This window comes from Trichoplusia ni, chromosome 10 (genome assembly GCF_003590095.1).
Source record: "Trichoplusia ni isolate ovarian cell line Hi5 chromosome 10, tn1, whole genome shotgun sequence".
NCBI classification, from domain to species: Eukaryota; Metazoa; Arthropoda; class Insecta; order Lepidoptera; family Noctuidae; genus Trichoplusia; species Trichoplusia ni.
The window spans coordinates 11,993,819-12,011,974 of record NC_039487.1 but is presented as its reverse complement, the minus strand read 5'-3'; the positions used below and the strand labels follow the sequence as shown (position 1 = coordinate 12,011,974).

General features: G+C 33.4%; 1 protein-coding gene across 2 annotated transcripts in view; it reads right to left on the bottom strand.

Annotated features, from left to right (window-relative positions):
- Positions 1-178: 178 nt before the first annotated feature.
- LOC113498312 (lysophosphatidylcholine acyltransferase-like) overlaps positions 179-18,156 on the bottom strand; it is a 36,732-nt gene continuing 18,754 nt past the window's right edge. The window contains exons 3-4 of one of the 2 annotated variants that reach the window (XM_026878290.1): positions 8,372-8,583; positions 179-327 (exon numbers count right to left, since the gene is read on the bottom strand). In XM_026878290.1, coding sequence (XP_026734091.1) covers positions 194-327; positions 8,372-8,583 — 346 coding nt within the window. In that variant the 3' untranslated portion in view covers positions 179-193. The remainder of the gene's footprint in view (positions 328-8,371; positions 8,584-18,156) is intronic. The other variant, XM_026878289.1, reaches the window with a different exon arrangement.

Below are 18,156 nucleotides of genomic sequence, written 5' to 3'. Positions count from 1 at the left end.
ACCTTGGGCCGTTCATATCTGTTCTTTTATAGGACAGAAGTGGATGGTCCCTGTTATTTAGATATCACATTTTGGACAAAAAATCTCAACAAGGCCTCTACATGTTGGACCTTTGTCCCCGTGTAAGCAATAAAAAGGACCGAGTCTCTTCCCATGAAGTTAACCCGAGCCAGAAAAGAGATACAAATGATGATTAAGGATATCCTATCCATACCTGAGGCCAGTCCTCTTTGGAGGTAGCCCTCTCAATGATTTCCTTGATGGTGTTCTGCCTGGAGTTGGGGTCATCCCGCCACACGTACACGGGCTGTGTGTAGTTTATCAGCTCTGAAAATATACGAGACACTCAATGAGTACCTTAACATATTTTTATGGGAATCCTTTTAATGAGGCAATGGGATTGGATTAGTATGTCCTTATTCGGTTGGACATGATCGGTGTTAAATTAGCATGTAATTTGAAGAAAATTAAGTTGCATAAATGATCTGTAGTCAACTCAATGTTGGCTGATTTTAACATCAATAGATCTGACATACGGATGTCGACTGGGTATAAAACACAAAAATATGTAAACTGTAACTCCGCCTAAACGATCACTTAAAAAAATATTGGACATATTTGGAGAGCAAAAATTGTCAAAGATAAACTGCTTTTAAGTTCATTAAGTATAGGGGGTTAGTGAAGTAGGTAACACCTTCGCAAAATTATACACAAAAGTGATGTCACGCGTGGGTTCCATTGACTATAATTTGATCAATTTATTTTTGCGGGACAAAAGAAAAAATGCGTATAAGTACACTATTACTCATTAATCGACCGGAAAGAAATTGAAAAAAAAGATGTCGTCATCCCTATTTTATGTTCTATAACAATGTAACTACTTTAACGGTGTTCTTTATACTTCTAAACACATTTTCCTACATTTCGCTATACAATATTAAGTAGAAATTCTTACATAAGTACGTATTGTCGGGAAATATTGTAAGCCACATATTTATTACACAGCAAAACGTTTAAAATGTCAATAGAAACAATTTTCTAGTACTTACTCATTCCAATGGAGCGTTAAAATAAGCATATTTATTATAGCTAAAGTCTAAACATTGAGAAGAACAAAGTAAATGGAGAAAGCGAGGAAAAGCTGGTGCTGTAAAATTAGAACGGTACGCAGCCGTAAAATGCAATGCGATTAGCGGAATAAGATAGCAGCGGATTTCCAAGGCGATGCAACCAAGAATGTAACAGGACTATCTAATCTGAAGATTTTCCTTTTTAAAGCCGGTTGTGACATGGCGAACATTTTATTGGTCCAATTTTTCCGGAAGTTTCTCGTAAAACTGTAATTTCTTTCAAATATACTCGTACTATACACCGTGATTTTTAGTCGTCTTACAAAAGCAGCCCAGTTCATGTATCCAATGACTAGAACACGTTCATGATAAAAAAATAGGTATATAAGAGATTTTAATAAATTAAAAATGCATTTTTTCGTTTCGTAGTTTTTTAGAAACACAGCTCCGTTGCAAGCGCAGTCCGAGCCTTGTAATAATGGTGAGGGGCGCGGGCGGCAGCGTTTTTATCATTTTTAAGAGTATTTTCAGATTTCTCTTGTTTAATTTTTCTTTGTACTTATTGTCTTAGTTGAGGATGAAAAAATAATAATCGCGCCTAGGGGTATTTAACGTCGGGTACATGAACTGGGCTCCTTTTGTAAGACGACTAAAAAATCACCGTGTATACCTACTATTCAAAATCATTTTTTTTTATTACTAAGTATTTTACACTTCTATGAAAGTTATTTATCACTTCTAAAACCTATCATCAGCAAAACGGAGACCATGTGTGTACCAGCAGATAATATTAATATGCGTGCAAAATTGATCTTCTAATGCATGATTTTGTAAGTAATCATGGAGTCTTTCGGTAGTTATTTTTCATAAAAAAGACATTTAAGACTTATCTAAAATAAATTAAATAAGTCTTAAATTAATAGTAAAAACGAAAACCATTAAGATCGACATTTGATGGGTTTTAAATCTAAGGTAGAGAAAACATGTCCGGGAAACAACACCAGTTAAAAAAATCGGTGATTAAAAATTTTGCTGACCTTTGCAAGCAGATGTAGGCTTATGTATGTATGTCAGAAGCAAGCGATTAATCGATTTTCAATTTGATCTCGTTTCCGACACTATGATGGAACACGGAAGTTGTCCCGGACTCGCTAATAGCTTAACGATAGACACAGCGAAAGGTAACAGTGTTAACCTTAGAGTTATGACTCTGAAGATATTTAAGTGTTAAGATTGGTTGGTATATAATGTTGAAAACATTAAATGATAATCATTTGACTTTAATTGATTATTTTCTTAAGAATATTTTCTAGACTAGCTGAACCATGCCCATGCAAATACGATTACCCATGCAAAATATGATTTTATAGCTTTGCCGCTAAAATATAACTTGGCTGTGGCAAAAGTTGACCAGTAGGTCCAAAGACTTCGTACATATAACATAAGCACACAGACTTTGTCTACAATATTGGTATACTATAGATATAGGTCAATATAAACCTATGTTACCATTATCTATACTCTATACTAATATATAAAGCTGAAGAGTTTGTTTGTTTGTTTGAACGCGCTAATCTCAGGAACTACTGGTCCAAATTGAAAATTTATCGAGAAAGGCTTTAGGCTATAAAACATCACGCTGCGACTAATAGGAGCGAAGATACAATGGAATATGTGGCAAAAACGGGGAAAAATATTCTACCTCGATAGAACTTCTAACCACGCGGACGACGTCGCGGGACAGCTAGTTATGTATATAATACTAACCAATACCTACTTCTTCTTTTTGGTACTTTATTTAAGAGCCTAAATAATTTCTTTAAGTTAAATAAAATTCAGAACATGAAATAGGTTATTGCCCTTTAACTTAGTAAGGTCCTGCACGCTACAGCCGTTTATCAAATCAAATTAGCGTTTTTCATGAAACCTAGAACGAGCCTATGTTTTCTAGAAAACTCTAGATAGGCACGCGAGCGACGGCGAATAAACAGTTTCAATTACCATAAAAAATACTAGAATTGAATGCAGAAAACTGACATGAAATAATAGAAATGCTTGATTTTGAGTTACCATTGGTTATGTTGGCAACTACTTAAATGTATAATATTCATCTTTTATTAATGTTCTATATTTATCGATAATTGCTTGTCGATACAGTTATCATATTTTAATTTAAATATCGATTTCTTGAACTTTGAATTATGACAACCAGACTTCTAAATTCAAAGTCCAAAGAGTATCGTGTTCCCCAGGTAACTGGGTTGAGGAGGTCAGATAGGCAGTCGCTCCTTGTAAAACACTGATACTTAGCTGCATCCAGAAGACTGAAAGTTCACCCCAACGTAGTTGGGAAAAGGCTAGGATGATAATGACGCTGACGATGCTTAAGCCCTTGAACTAACTTTACGTAAACGTCAAGTTTATTAAAAAAACGCAAATCAAATCAAAATTCATTTATTCAAATTAGGCTACTAAATAGCACTTTTTGAAGGTCAGGTTACATTGGACAGCACCCAGTTTTGCCCACCCATCACCGCTTCCTAAGTCCTTTAGCTGTGAGAGAAGAAACGGTGCAACTCCCCAGCAGCGCGCTGTCATTCCAATTACAAATTAGATCTATTTCTGACGGTTCATCTTATATGTTGATAGTATGATTTAGAAAAATGGAGTCATGAAACAGAAGATACTAGTAATAAATAAACGTCCTTCGGAGACTAGAGGTTAGAATACCGTATCGTGGCGAGTTGGCCTTGTCTCCCAGCCTTATAATAGCTAAGTCTGAGGCGGCGAGAAGCCTTAGCATTTCGTGTCTCACGTCACTATTGAATGACACTTATATTATCAATACGAAAGTGTGTGTGTCTGTTTGCTCTCCTCTTTCCTCACACTCAAACAGCTGCACAGATTTCGATAAAATATACATTGATCTGAAGGGAGCAGACCTCGGATTAAAACAACTTCTCTTATCCAACTTTAAAGGAGGGTCATCATTTCGCTGCTATTAATGACATACAGGCAGGCGAAGTCACGAGCATAGCTTGTATACTATATAGCCCTAAAATACTATACTTAACAATGTATGGCTAAGCATATTTGATGTGAAATCAGTCGTTGACATTTCAAGAGGGATTACGGTGCGTGATCATTGCTGATGTTTAATATTAAATGTGTATCTATTAATTAACAAAACTTCATCTAAAGTCTTGAAAAAAAGTAGCAATATAGTATTGATTTTAAATGAACTTCAAGTTTTTTGACTTGAGTTAATATTAGTACAAGGGCTTGCTTGCAGTACCATGCAGTTTAGAAAAACAAACACGATCTCGATAGCCGAGTAACATTCAAGACGACTAGACCATCTACCATCATTTGTAAAAGTAAAACTAAAGCAGTTGCAGAAGAGAGACGGCACTCTACATCGTGTATCACTCTCTCGCTTCCACAAATACAGTTTTAGTTAGGACAGTGGTGGTAGGGAGCCCTGCGCTCGCCAGACAGCGGCGAGTATTGATTCGATATTCCAGCATGCATTTTTAAGTCTAGTTATACAGCCTGCGTGGATTCGATCTCATTTTTAGTATATCCTGTTTTTTTAGCGTTGTTTTTAATTTACGCTGCTGATTGTGTCACAGTAAACGATGATGAAATGTAACTTTTATAATGTTTTTATAGAAGATTTGATGAATATTTAATGACACAAATACATGACACAAATGACACAAATACACAAATACAAATACATGTTCTTGACACAAAATAGAGTACGAATCTCGGAAAACATAATTATGATGGACATTAAAACAACGAAAGATGCAAATAAAAATAACAGTCGATTATTATTTAAATTGTTTACTTTGAAACTGTTGAGCACATAATTTGAGGACGCTTTGAGGTCCCTCAATTATCCCTTAAATAAACATTTAATGAAATCTTTGTCCAAAAGAGAATAACATTTATGAGTCAATGTAAAAACTTAAAGAACCGGTCAAGTGCGAGTCGGACTAGCAACAATGAGGATTTTAGAGTTTGTTTAAAAAAAAATATCCATAATATGATAGATACTTACCATTATTTTACTGAAGTTCACAAATTCTCAATCGATTTCAAAAAAATATTTTTGTTTTGTTGCACCTCAGAATTTCAGACTGGATGAACCGATTTTCTTGATGATTTTTTCGACATTTTTTTTTGTATGAAGGTCGGCTCAGCAGGTTTTTATTTGCAAGTTTTTGTTGTTAAACAATATTATTTAGTAACTGAACAACATTTATTACCTGCCATAAAACAGCTAACGGCTATACAGCTTGTTTGATGTAATAAAAAAGAAAACCGTTGAAAACCACAATTGAAAAACAGGAACTAAGCAATAAAGCAAAGGCATAGTGTTAACAGCCATGTTAATCATCTCTTTGTCATCTTCTGGGTAATAAAATAAAGGAAATATGAAAATGAACCTAATGGACTATAGTTAGAGTTGTATTTATCGTAATGGGTGCCTAGGTATGGGCACCTAAATAAAAGACGTGTTTACGTGGGTGACGCGAAGAAATTTTGAACATAGGAGGATAGGTCAAGAGAATTCATTCCGGTATCAGTGATATTAGTATCTATCTAGCCCTAAATGTAGGTTAGTGTCACTCATACGATATAATAGATTCTTAAATGATACAACGGTTTCTCCTGCTTATTTATCGAGATTGTTGCATGACTAGTTTCGGACCCAACCGGAGTCATGAGCTGACGCGACGGTGGCACGAGTCGAACTGCGTGCGAAACCGTTGCATCATTTAATAAAGAATCATTTTCAAGATTGTTTCTATAAAATGATAGATTCTTTTAAGTCTTCCAACAGTTATTAAATGAACTGTTTGTGAAAGTAAGTGTATCAGACGTACAATTATTACACGCTGATGACTCCTCACATTGTAATTATAGTTGTAAGCACCCACTGTAGCAAGATCGGCCATGTTTTCCACCACAACTTTGTTACAAACTGTTTAAATTAATTTACTGTGTTTCTATTCATTTTCTGTTCCAGATATTCTTTTAAATTGCTGTGTTTGTATAACAGAATATAATACTTCATATATTCAATGTAAAATTATATTTTTTTCCCGAGTGATACATCCCACCATAATTTTTTTTTTGGTGCTCGACATGGCGCTTTTTCTGTCCCCACGTCGGACAAACATTGATATCAACTAGAATGAAAGCCTTGTTAAGAACATCGAACTACGACCTACCAAAGCAACAGTTTAATTCCAATAATAAAACAAACATGAAATGCATCCGCCGTACGCAGTGCGCATGTCATATGGCGAATGTCAATACTTCAACTGTGTATATACCTAGGTATACTCAATAGTAAAAGTAGATGGTCAAAAATGATCTGAAAGGTTATACTAAGCTCGCTGGTACTTCGGTTAACATACTTTTTAATCAATTCGACGCAACACAGTTCTGATACAAACTGATTATTCATTAGTTTTAAATATGTTTTTCATCAATTTGCATAATTTCTTTATTTTTCATTTTTTACAATAAATTAAAATAAACTAATATTTACATCTTTAAAACTATATCAATATAAAATGAAAAATATACGTTATTAACAAAGCGTCAAAAAAGACATCTTCATCCCTGCCAAAGTCGGGAAACGTGCCCAGAAAGATGGCTGCATTTTTTTCATTAGTATTGAATATCTGACTTTATTCGTATGCCTTTGCTGTTGACTGTACTAGGTTACAGGATCGCTACCGAATGATAGATTATCGATGACTGAGATCAATTCTGTTGACATGAATGTGTGCTGTGCTGTGGAGACTGTTGCGCCGTTTCTATCCACAGGTAAGGCACGCAGGGAGAAGAGAAAATGTGAGTTTTAAGGTACTCCTAAGTAACCAAATTCGTATAAATGATTTGATAATTTTTATGATGAACCATATAACTTATTTGGGCATAAAATAGATAGAGATAAAAATAGGTTTCAATTTGACAAGATCACCCAATATGAAATTTTGTTATTATTAGTGCATGCCATTTAGGGTTTAAAACAAGTCCAAGTAGATAGTGTTGTGTCAACTCAGCCTAAGGCGGTCTGCTTGGACATGAGCTCTCACACTCACTGAGTCACGCCACATCACTCAGTCTTTTGCTTTCCACATACAAACATTTTTTGTCGCCCTTATTTGTCCATACGAACAACTAGCAGTCTGATATTATTCAGTCTTATACTAATATTATATCTGATGGAGATTTTTTTTTCTGATAAAAATAAAACAATTGAAGATCTAGAAACCCAATGGAATTCAAGATTTTACATTAGTTAGACTTAAAATACTTACACATATATAGAAGCAACGTCACATCGAAGCCTTTTCTAAATAAGGCCCGAACAAAGCGAATGAATGGCTGAACAAAATCGATTCCACATGCATTGTTCGCTATGGACGTTAACACAAAGCTTTAGAGAAAACATACAAACGTGACAAAAGACAAACGTCCATGGATATCCAACTGGGGTCCTACCACTACTATGTAAAGTTTACCTTACGCAGCTGTGGGAGCAGGATAGCGCTCTACACGGTATAGAGCGACGTCTCTGTCCCACAATCGCAACAGTCTTACTTCATGAGGAGATGGTCGCCTTTCTGTTCCGGATTAGACATGGATGCGAGAATGAATGGATGAAAGCTGTAACACTTATGTGTCCACACGTACAGTACTGCATTCAATTTGTTTGGCATATGATAATAGTTTAAATAGATACATAAATAGTTTTTCAATGTGTCTTTGTCAAGTCTACATGTGTAGACTAGTTAAAGAAATATAATACGTGCATTAATATCGAAATATTTACGTAGCTTGAAAGTAAAGGAATCAAAGTTTTGGCGTGTTCCACGAAAAAACCGTTAAGTTATAGGAACAGGAGGTCTTTGCCCAACAGAGGGACACTAATACTAGTACTATAAATTCTTGTAAAAACGGATCGACCTAATATATTTTGCTTTACACAAAAATAATTGTTTCTATAGGTATGCAATCTTAGAGCAAGGATCCGACAAGTTTTCAGCTGTATTATGTTTGAATACGAGCCCAAATCACAAAAAAACAACAAAAATTGAAAATGGATCTAAATAAAACGTGACATTTAGTAACTTTAAAACATGCACACGTTAAACATATACACCATCACCAAAAAAAACGGTGGCACAACCCAAACGACAGTGACTCAAATCCCAGAACAATTAAACCACCACCACAACCCCATCACCAGAACCCAGAAGACTTAGAACACGTACTTCCAACGTAATTGTCCATGCTCTCCTTCCTGACGATGACTGAAGACATTTTGGTGGCATAGACAATACAACTGTCCAAAAACGACGAGTGGGGGGCTACCACCAGAATTGGGGCCTCTTTTCGGCTAGCCTGCCTCCCACGGATGGTGATGGCCATCCCTCCAGCCAAGTAAGACATTTTCCCGATGAAACATATTAGCGGCTTCAGGGCCCTATAAAAATAAAATTCAATTTTCAAACAGTGCAGAAATTATGCCAATTAAGATTTCCAAATGAATTGTTTGCCACGAAGTCTTGAAACATTGCTTTAGTTATGTTAATACCTAGGCTTATTTCCTTGTGACATAAAGTGTGATTTTGAATTTTGCTCCCGACAAAATTTGAGTTGATGTGACTCCTGGACATACCAGAATCTGGAGAACAATTGAATAAGCTTATGTTCTCACAAAATACACGCATTGATCAACCCTAGTTGAAACCTCAACCCCACTTTATTAATATGTTTAACTGTGAAAGGGCTTGTGTTTGGTGCATATCGAAGTCATTCAAAGCCATAGAAAAGTCTTCTAGTCAGACCCAAATCCCAAAAAAAACCTCAAAAACTGAATTGGGAATACCAAAAATCCTTTATAACCTACGTAGACTCAGTATATCAATGTCAAATACATCTATAATTAAACTCCAACTCGTTCCAAACATACATATTATGTATTTGCAATATACAATCAGAAAAGAAGACTCGAAACTGTTTTATTTCTTTGTAATTGGCCCAATTTTGCTTCGTAGGGCAACAGCAAAACAAATCGAATCTGCTGTCATTCCACTCAGGAAATTAGAACGGATTGCGGTTCTTGGCTAGAGTTTATATTGTTGTAACGATAATAAAAGAAAATATTGGCCTTAAATAGAGATATTTATTACGTACGATATTTTATTGGTGTACAATTTTCTGCGCGGATCTTGGCAGAATTTATACATATTTGAATTAAACCATTATATATGTTGAAACAATTATGGTGGCAGGGCAACATGATACCTGCAAAGGTGTCGAAACGTCGGGAACTAAAATCTAAAATTAAACCGCGATGAAAACCGTAAAAGTAGTTTTATTTCAATGTCTAACATTCGCGTAAACCTAAGAAACCACCATTATATATGATTAATAATACCCTAATCACAGGTTGTAAGTAATCTAATAAATTGAAAATTCAATAGCACTTAGGATTACAACCTTTTTTATCAGGTCTTCTTATTGTTACCATTTTGAATACTTCTGACGGTAAGCTGTTACGATACCAAAGTCTGACAGTCGACTTACACTTTATTATATTTTGTAACGATAGGTTTAATAGCACTGAGTATTTTAACCGTAAAGAAGAAGAAATTTTGTAACAATATTATTATAATATCTAAACTATAAAATATTCGTTATATAGAGATGGCTAACCGGATTCAAAAATCAGTTTTATTTTGTTTTTGTCTACGGATAGTTTCGGAGTTTGTGTTACTTGGTAACATAATTATATATACCTAAGCTTAGTACAGGTCTTACCCAAAACCCAAATGATCATTAGTCTGACCGAGCGGCTGAATAGAGAAAGCTTTAGCACGAAATTGTTGGACGAGAAATAACAAAATAAAAAAAAACATTCACTTGTCACATACACTTTTTGGAGTTCGTACTCATTGAGTTGTAAAACCAGTTAAGTGCGAGTCGGATTTGCGATAATGAAGGTTCGTTACAAGGGAAATTATAGCTAAACAATGACTGTACCAAGTAAACTCGACTTTTTATCTAAATAAATTTACAACAGAAATATATCATCTGTGAAAATTTTAACCGTCTAGCTTTCTCGGTTCTTATGGTACACGCCGGCGATAGACGGAACGACAGACAGAATGTATTATCATTAATTACGATATTATCTACAATTACCGTTTTGTTTAACAATTTTCTTTGCTAAAGATATAAAAAAAATCGCGAACAAACAAACATTACAAAGAATAAACGTGGCACTATAAAACCTTTGAACATTAAAATAGCATATGAATGATAATTTTTGTTCACACACGTTAAATAAACACTAAAACGCACGTGTCCCCAAATACAGTTGTTTAGTTAACTTGAGGCATTCCATTCCGCGTTAGGAACCCGTTCCAGTGACAGCTGACAGTTGTAGCGGTTTATATTTTGAATGCCGATAGCGGTGTAAAGGTCATCGCGCCAAATTCAATGTTCGCGACGTGTCGAGGGTTCGATCCCCGCGTAGAACAAAGATTTTTCTGTTTTACGAATACTTGTCCTTGAGAGTTATCTTTCAAATTTTATTAAATGCTTGCTCATTTGACATTTTGGACTGTTATTTTATAACTATGTAAGCTTAATATATAGTTAACTATCATGATATTTCAGTATCTACCTAACAGTTGGCTATCAACACTAACTTTTTAAACTAAAGCCTCTTTCTAACTATGACTTGTGCATTTATTTATTTAATTATCACACTAATCTACCATTACAGGTTACTTAACCTAATGCGGTAGCTAGGACTAAACAAAGGTCTTAGTATTTATGTGAACTAGGGTTTCAAGGATTGAATTATTATGCACACAGTTGCAGGTCTAAATTCCAGCAACTCTTTTAATATGTAATTTTCTGATAATTCTTATATGCATAGGCAATAAGTTAGCCTGATACACATGCCCATCATTGCTCCTCCTGGAATAGGTTGTTATGAGTACTGAAATGCAATACTTTTATTTCTAGCTATGAAAGAAGACATTTACATTTTAACGTCCTTATTGAAGTGACAGCTTCTTGTAGAAGGGTAAACCGTTTCGTAACGTAACGCGTTACGTCTCCACTTTATCTTGCTTCCCTTTCTCTCACACGTGCGGCAACAGTAGGTGAAGTTTTCTTCTTTGCTTTCAGCAGATTAGCTTAAGTTATCACTTTAGTCACGCATAATACTGCATTAGATATGTATGAGAGTGTATTTTTTTCTTATATTATTATGTATTTTACGAATATAATGTTCTAAAATATAATTCTAATAGAACCGGAACAAAATTTTAAAGTCAAAGAATGTTAGTCAAAGCTATAAATTTTAGCCTATCTGACAGTCTGACTATACTTTACACCATCAGTAACGGTAAGTACAATTTAGTTCCGTATAAGTGGACAAAAAGTGTGGTTACATTTGTTTGCTGTCATGTTAGATGCTTGAAGATGCATCGTCTTGCCAAATGGAGTTTTAGTTGCTCTACCATTACAAGCGAAAGAAAACAGTTTCACTGCTTTTAGACGCATTGCGAATATTTTATTGTCTAGAGGGATCATCTCCAGGTTTTAAAGAATATTTCTTACAGCATTCAATTTTTTTAATAGAATAAGTCTGTACGGTCGATTTGAATAAAAAAATATACGTATTTTTTTATAAATTCAATAAAATAGTAGGGAGATAAAAAGCATCAAAGACGGTGTAACACTTGGAAGTGGGGCAATGACGTCACTTGTCGGTAAAAAGTTCACTGATATGTGACGTCACACGAGATTTCAACTTAATGTAAGTATATATATTTTTGGATATCTATGATTAGATTATAGATTAGAATATTTTTTTAGATAAGATTAGATTTGTATTGTATTAGTCAAATACTTTATTATGAAAGCGTGACAGCATATTACAAGGGGAGGAGTAGCGCCAGCTCCAGAACAATAATAAAAGAGACTTAGTCTAGTTCCGATTATAAGATTTTAATGATGCGCACAAATTATACCGCATAAACAACTAACTATACATAATTATTTACAAAATTCGACCTTACTGTTTCGAGATAAAGATTATTCAAATTGTTCAGTAGTGCATTTACCGTATACATTGTAAACTCGTCAATTTCAGTGATTAAGTGAAAGTTTTCACCGCTTCTGGGCTGTTAGATTATTATTTTACGTTAAATTGGTTAGACTAGATCCAAAGAGAGCATCTACACAGCATATTACTAGACAATTTATGCAAGAAATTAAAAAACAAATTATAATAAACGCTTTATTTATGGATCAAGTAATAAATAAAAGCATTAAGACAAATGATAGCAAAATTGTATGATAGAATAATTGAAATCTTTGTTAAATTCCGTTTTATAGTCTAGCCTTAAAAGAAAATCTCAACATGTACATTTGTTGAATACAATTAGAGCTTAGCAAAAATTCAAATGTTGAATTTTAATATCACTGCATAACTACTAACGGCAATGTTATAAACATTTATTGTAAGAAAGTTCTTCATCGAAACACAATAAATAACTCATATAATCTCAAGAGAAGGGGGGGTAAAATAACCTCTTTTATTAAGACGTGTGTGAGCGAGATAGAGAACTATTCTCCATTTGTAAAGGAACTCTTTTCTACTAGAGCAGAAATCATTATTGAGAAGAGGTGGCAAGCCCCAAACACTTATTCATTTGATCGTGTTTTACAGTTTACACCAAGTCAATAGTTAATTTTACTTAAAATAATGTAACTTCATAGATATAGAAATTATGCAAAACTGGTTTGATTTAAATTCCATTTCTAAATGAATACCGAGACGATTTTAAATAGTTTTAAGTCATTAAATCTCATGCCTTTAAGCCACTTTAGGATGAACTAGACATAAATATTACAGACAATTTGTAAATCTATACTTCTATACTTATTTTCTCTATATATCTATACTTCTATACTAATATATAAAGCTGAAGAGTTTGTTTGTTTGTTTGAACGCGCTAATCTCAGGAACAACTGGTCCAAATTGAAAAAATATTTTTGTGTTGAATAGACCATTCATCGAGGAAGGCTTTAGGCTATAAACCATCACGCTGCGACTAATATGAGCGAAGATAGGTACAATGGAAAATGTGAAAAAACAGGGCAGTTATAAATCATAACATATATCTTCTACCCACGGGAACGAAGTCGCGGGCAACAGCTAGTCTGTATAATATGTTTAAAGTGATTAATTTACTTTAATGTATAGGTACGTTATATTATATTAACCTTGATAAATATTTATTTTTTAAACCGGTTTTCTTGCAAACCTTACAACTTGATATATAGGAAGAACGAAGGTAAAAAAATTCTGACAAAAAATGATTCCACCAACAGTTTACGGCACGTAATATAAGGCCTTGAATCATTCAAAAAGGCCTATTTGTACCATGCAAGAGCACTTATAGTAATATGAATTTATTGCAGTGTAGTGACGTTGTTGTGGTTTTAGGTATGGATTTATATTAATGAGTTTAGGTTCGATTCCAATTCAAATGAGTACCAATATGTCTACTTTTACGGATCAGCAGGTGTCGTGGTCACGGGCAGATACCTGCAAAGGTTTCGAAACGTCGGGAACTAAAATCTAAAATTAAACCGCTATAAAAATCCGTAAAAGTAGTTTCATTCTAATGTCTAACACTCGCATAAACCTAAGAAACCACCAATATGTCTTCTTTAAAGTTAGGTATCTATATTTTTGTGAATTTTTTTAAGCCGCCGTCACTAAATGTTCCAAGAAACCATGTTGAGGGGACCTGGATTCCGTCTAAAGTCTGAAAAAGCCAAGCTTAATGGCAATCAATTTTTGCCATTTATCTAAATGCTTTTATTGAATATATAAAAAATAATACATTCGTTTTAAAAAATGTGACAGCTGGACATACTTATTACTGAGGAGTTTAAAAAATAGATATTAACCAATTCTCAGCAATACTAATACGATTATTAAAGTTAATTAAAATCGGTCAAGCAGTTTCGTACGAACACGATATCTAACGTTGTGACACGAGAATTTTAACAAACAACAGTAGATGTTACGGCAGTTTGAACAAGCACAACAGGTCTAGACCACCTTTTTTGCAATAGGCCAAAAAAATATTACTGGGTCAATGTTATTCACTAAACTTGGGGTTTTCATTAACCAATAAGGCAATGACACTCAGAATACCGTTTAAGTTTTAATATATGCAACTCTTCGTTTACAGTAAGAGTTAATCTATGATATATATGCTATAATTGATAATTATTCCCTGTATTATGATATTTACAGGGTACTGATGTAGTGGGAGCGAGATAGCACACTCGCTCATGTAGCGGCGTCTCGCTTTTAAAGCGGCAAAAGCTTAAAACAAGTACCTAGGAGGTAAGTGCGCTAAGGTTTAATTAATTATTACTGTTATTCGAAGAATGAATTCTTTTGACAGCAATGAATCTTTGCAACGACATAATATGCTGTTATAAAAGTGAATCTTTAGGAACACGTAGTTAACATAAAACGGTTTAGTAGATTACACTAGAAAAGTCAATCGGTTTTAGTTTTCTTTTAAATAATAAAGGCTTTGATTAGTTTGTTAAGTTTAGTATTTTTTCTTCTTCTTTTACCGCCAGTGTAAATTTATGGTGTTTTGTAAAGACCGTTAGATATTGTCAGTCTCAGTTATTTTGCCTTTAGATCGTAGAAAGGACTTCTCTCTGTGAGCACTATTTAAGTACAAAGATTATGTGTGCCTTATGCACCTTATTCATGTAATTTAAACACATATGCATGGCTTCGACTAAAAACCTTCGTTTTAAAATAAAATAATAAATTTTAATTTATCAAAAATACCACTTAGTTAAATGTTCCTTTATTTTTATAAATAGTTACTAGAAATTTGTTTACCTTTTTTCAAGAACTTCTTTAAAAGCATTTATCAATTCCCATAACCAATATACTCGTAGGTTGTAAAGACTCGCAGTAACGATCAAAGTATACATACATACTTAATCATTTGTAAATCACAAAACTTAAAGTTCAACGACAAATTTAAGTAATAAAGGGAATCGGATTTGTAAAATAATGGGATGTAAATGACTGCAAAAAGTAAATTATACATTGTAAACTTTATGTGATTTGTGGAGGCTTGCAATGGCCAAACGTCACATACCAGTTTCAATATCCACGATAGCACCTTTATTCCAATGTACTAAAGATCATTTTACCAATAACGTTCGTTTGCATGTGTCTTTGTAGCATGTTGTACTTTAAACACAAATATAAAAAGAAAATCAAGTGTAATTGATTTCACATTAATTGAAACGGGATTCAATGATGGTTTCCTTATTTATGCTCATTTCAATTATGTTCAGATTCATTTTTTACTTTTACGGTTTCTTGTTTTAAGAAGCTTTCAGTTATTATTTAAATTACGATTCAAAAAAAAACGTTAATTATGAATTATTTGTGAATAACAATTTTGTTCCCTCATTACTGTTGCATAAGTAATAAGTAGGTGTGTCAAATTGAATTCGTGAATGGATAAGGTTAAGTAGAGCATTTTTCCATTCATATCAGATGTCAAAAGTTACATTGAACATTTGTAAACTACAAAAAAGTCATATTTAAAAAAAAATCTGCCTCTCTATTTTTAGTTACAAAATTGTGATATTATTTTAGGCTACTCTTTAATAATATTTTGGTCAATAATAGTTTTGAAGCCACGTTTAAAATTAGTTAGGTATCCACATTCTGATTTTCACCAGTCTTTCGGGCCTTAATTACATTTTATGTTATTAAATCACATGATTTAAGTATATGCATTACAAAAACTTGCAAATTAGTAATATTACCACATATTAATTGTAATTAAAACAAATTAAATTTGAAATAAGTAGTCTTGAGTGTGCATTAATAAAATTACTATGTACAATTAAATTAAAAGATTTAAAAATCAGTCGTCAAGTCCAAGTCAGCCTCAAGACACTGAGGGGTCCGCACTAATAAGACAATGAGAGAACAAATATGTAAACAAAATTGTTCACCAACCATAACGTTACTTAACCTTGATTTTTATTATTTGTTATAGCAGGAATAAGAATACATTATCTATGAAAATAGCAATTACCGGTTCATGAGATAAACCTTACTGACAGACGGACGGACACTCGGGCCGAGTCAACTTTTTACTCTTTGGTTATTAACATAAATACTCCTTATACCTGGATAATAAATAAAGCTGTTTTATAAACATTTAAAAAAATATATACGTAAAAACACTGACCTTAAACATTCAAGTAAAGTCAACAAAAAACACTTAACATTGACACAAGGTAGGGTCAGCAAACCAGTACACTAAACTGATGGGTACAGGTCTATTGAGAAGGTATAACGGTAGTACGATACCTCACACGTACGGTCAGAAAAAAACAAGATTAATCAAAACTATGACGGAGCAAGTTTTAAAGGGATTTGTGATAACTGTTTTTTTTAAGGTTAGCTAAAAATATTAAAACCTTTTACGTTCGTAACACATTATGATTTCATGACGTCATTGGTTATGTTCAGTAGAATTATATTTTATTATAGTGTTGTTTTTGAATATGTGATGTAGAATAAATTCTTTGGAATAGTATATTTTTTCCTGTGAATTCAGAGTCATATTTTTTTAATGGAAATTTTTGATTTTGTATATTTCATTAATTTAGATTTTTTTTGTTTAATAATTTAATTTAAATTAAAATGGTGAGTTCAATGTCTTTGCCGGTGTCATGGTCACGGGTAAACTGTTGAGGTCTAGATTTGACAGGTTACTTGTCCAAAACAGTTATGAAATAACATATATTCATGACCAAAAAAATCTAAATTCGACATTATTAAAAAATCGTATTAATATGAATACGAAGAAACAAGTGGAAAGAAAGTATCGAAGATGAATAAACAAAGCAAATTACTTTTTAAAATGAATAACGTGGCCTTTGCAAAAAATCTGATACGGAACCATAATATATGTTTAAGACAAAGTCACGACTCTCTTTTTCTCTAAGTTACTGCGCGCGCGCCTTTTCTAGATGGCGCTCTATCACAATAGCGTCTAATGTATCCCACCAAAAACATTAAATGTAAAAAAATGCCAAGTCTCTCGATGCAGTCTTTCCATCGTAAAAAGTTTTGAGATCTCATAGAAGCCAAGTCCTATTCAAAATATTTTGTAGTTATAAATCAACATTTAGTAATTGTATCAATAGTTTTCTTTATATTATAATTATAGTGACTTGGCAATGAGCACAAGAAGAAACAAATAAAACGGCATATTTGTAGGAGTTGAAAGTTACACACACCGCATGCGTAAACATTAATATCACAAAATTAATTTTCTTTTGGTTTATCCGTGTCGTCCCAACCGAATTTCGGCAACGGCAGTCAGTCTTAGTGTACTCTCGATTCATTTACTTTCATAAAGCGATGGCCCGTAAGGTATTCTTAATTATTGTATTGGAGCATGTAGTCGGTAGTGACCATCATGATTCACACATAACAAATAATCTGATCACTGGTCTCGTCAGTAACATTTGCACATAATTCCAGGCATCAAGCAGCTTTTAATTTGTGCTCATTGCCAAGTCACTATAATTATAATATAAAGAAAACTATTGATACAATTACTAAATGTTGATTTATAACTACAAAATATTTTGAATAGGACTTGGCTTCTATGAGATCTCAAAACTTTTTACGATGGAAAGACTGCATCGAGAGACTTGGCATTTTTTTACATTCAATGTTTTTGGTGGGATCTCATTTATTTTTTGTAAGTGTATTTCTTTCTTTTTTTTTAGGTGTCATAATTTCTAGGACTTCAGCTACTGCTTTGCTTAGAACCCATTCTCTATCTCTATCTCTTTTGTTTCTTCTCTGAGACTTCGTTACTTCTAATGTAAACAAGCTTAAACTTATATATATATGCATATATATATCTACTAACTTACAAACTAT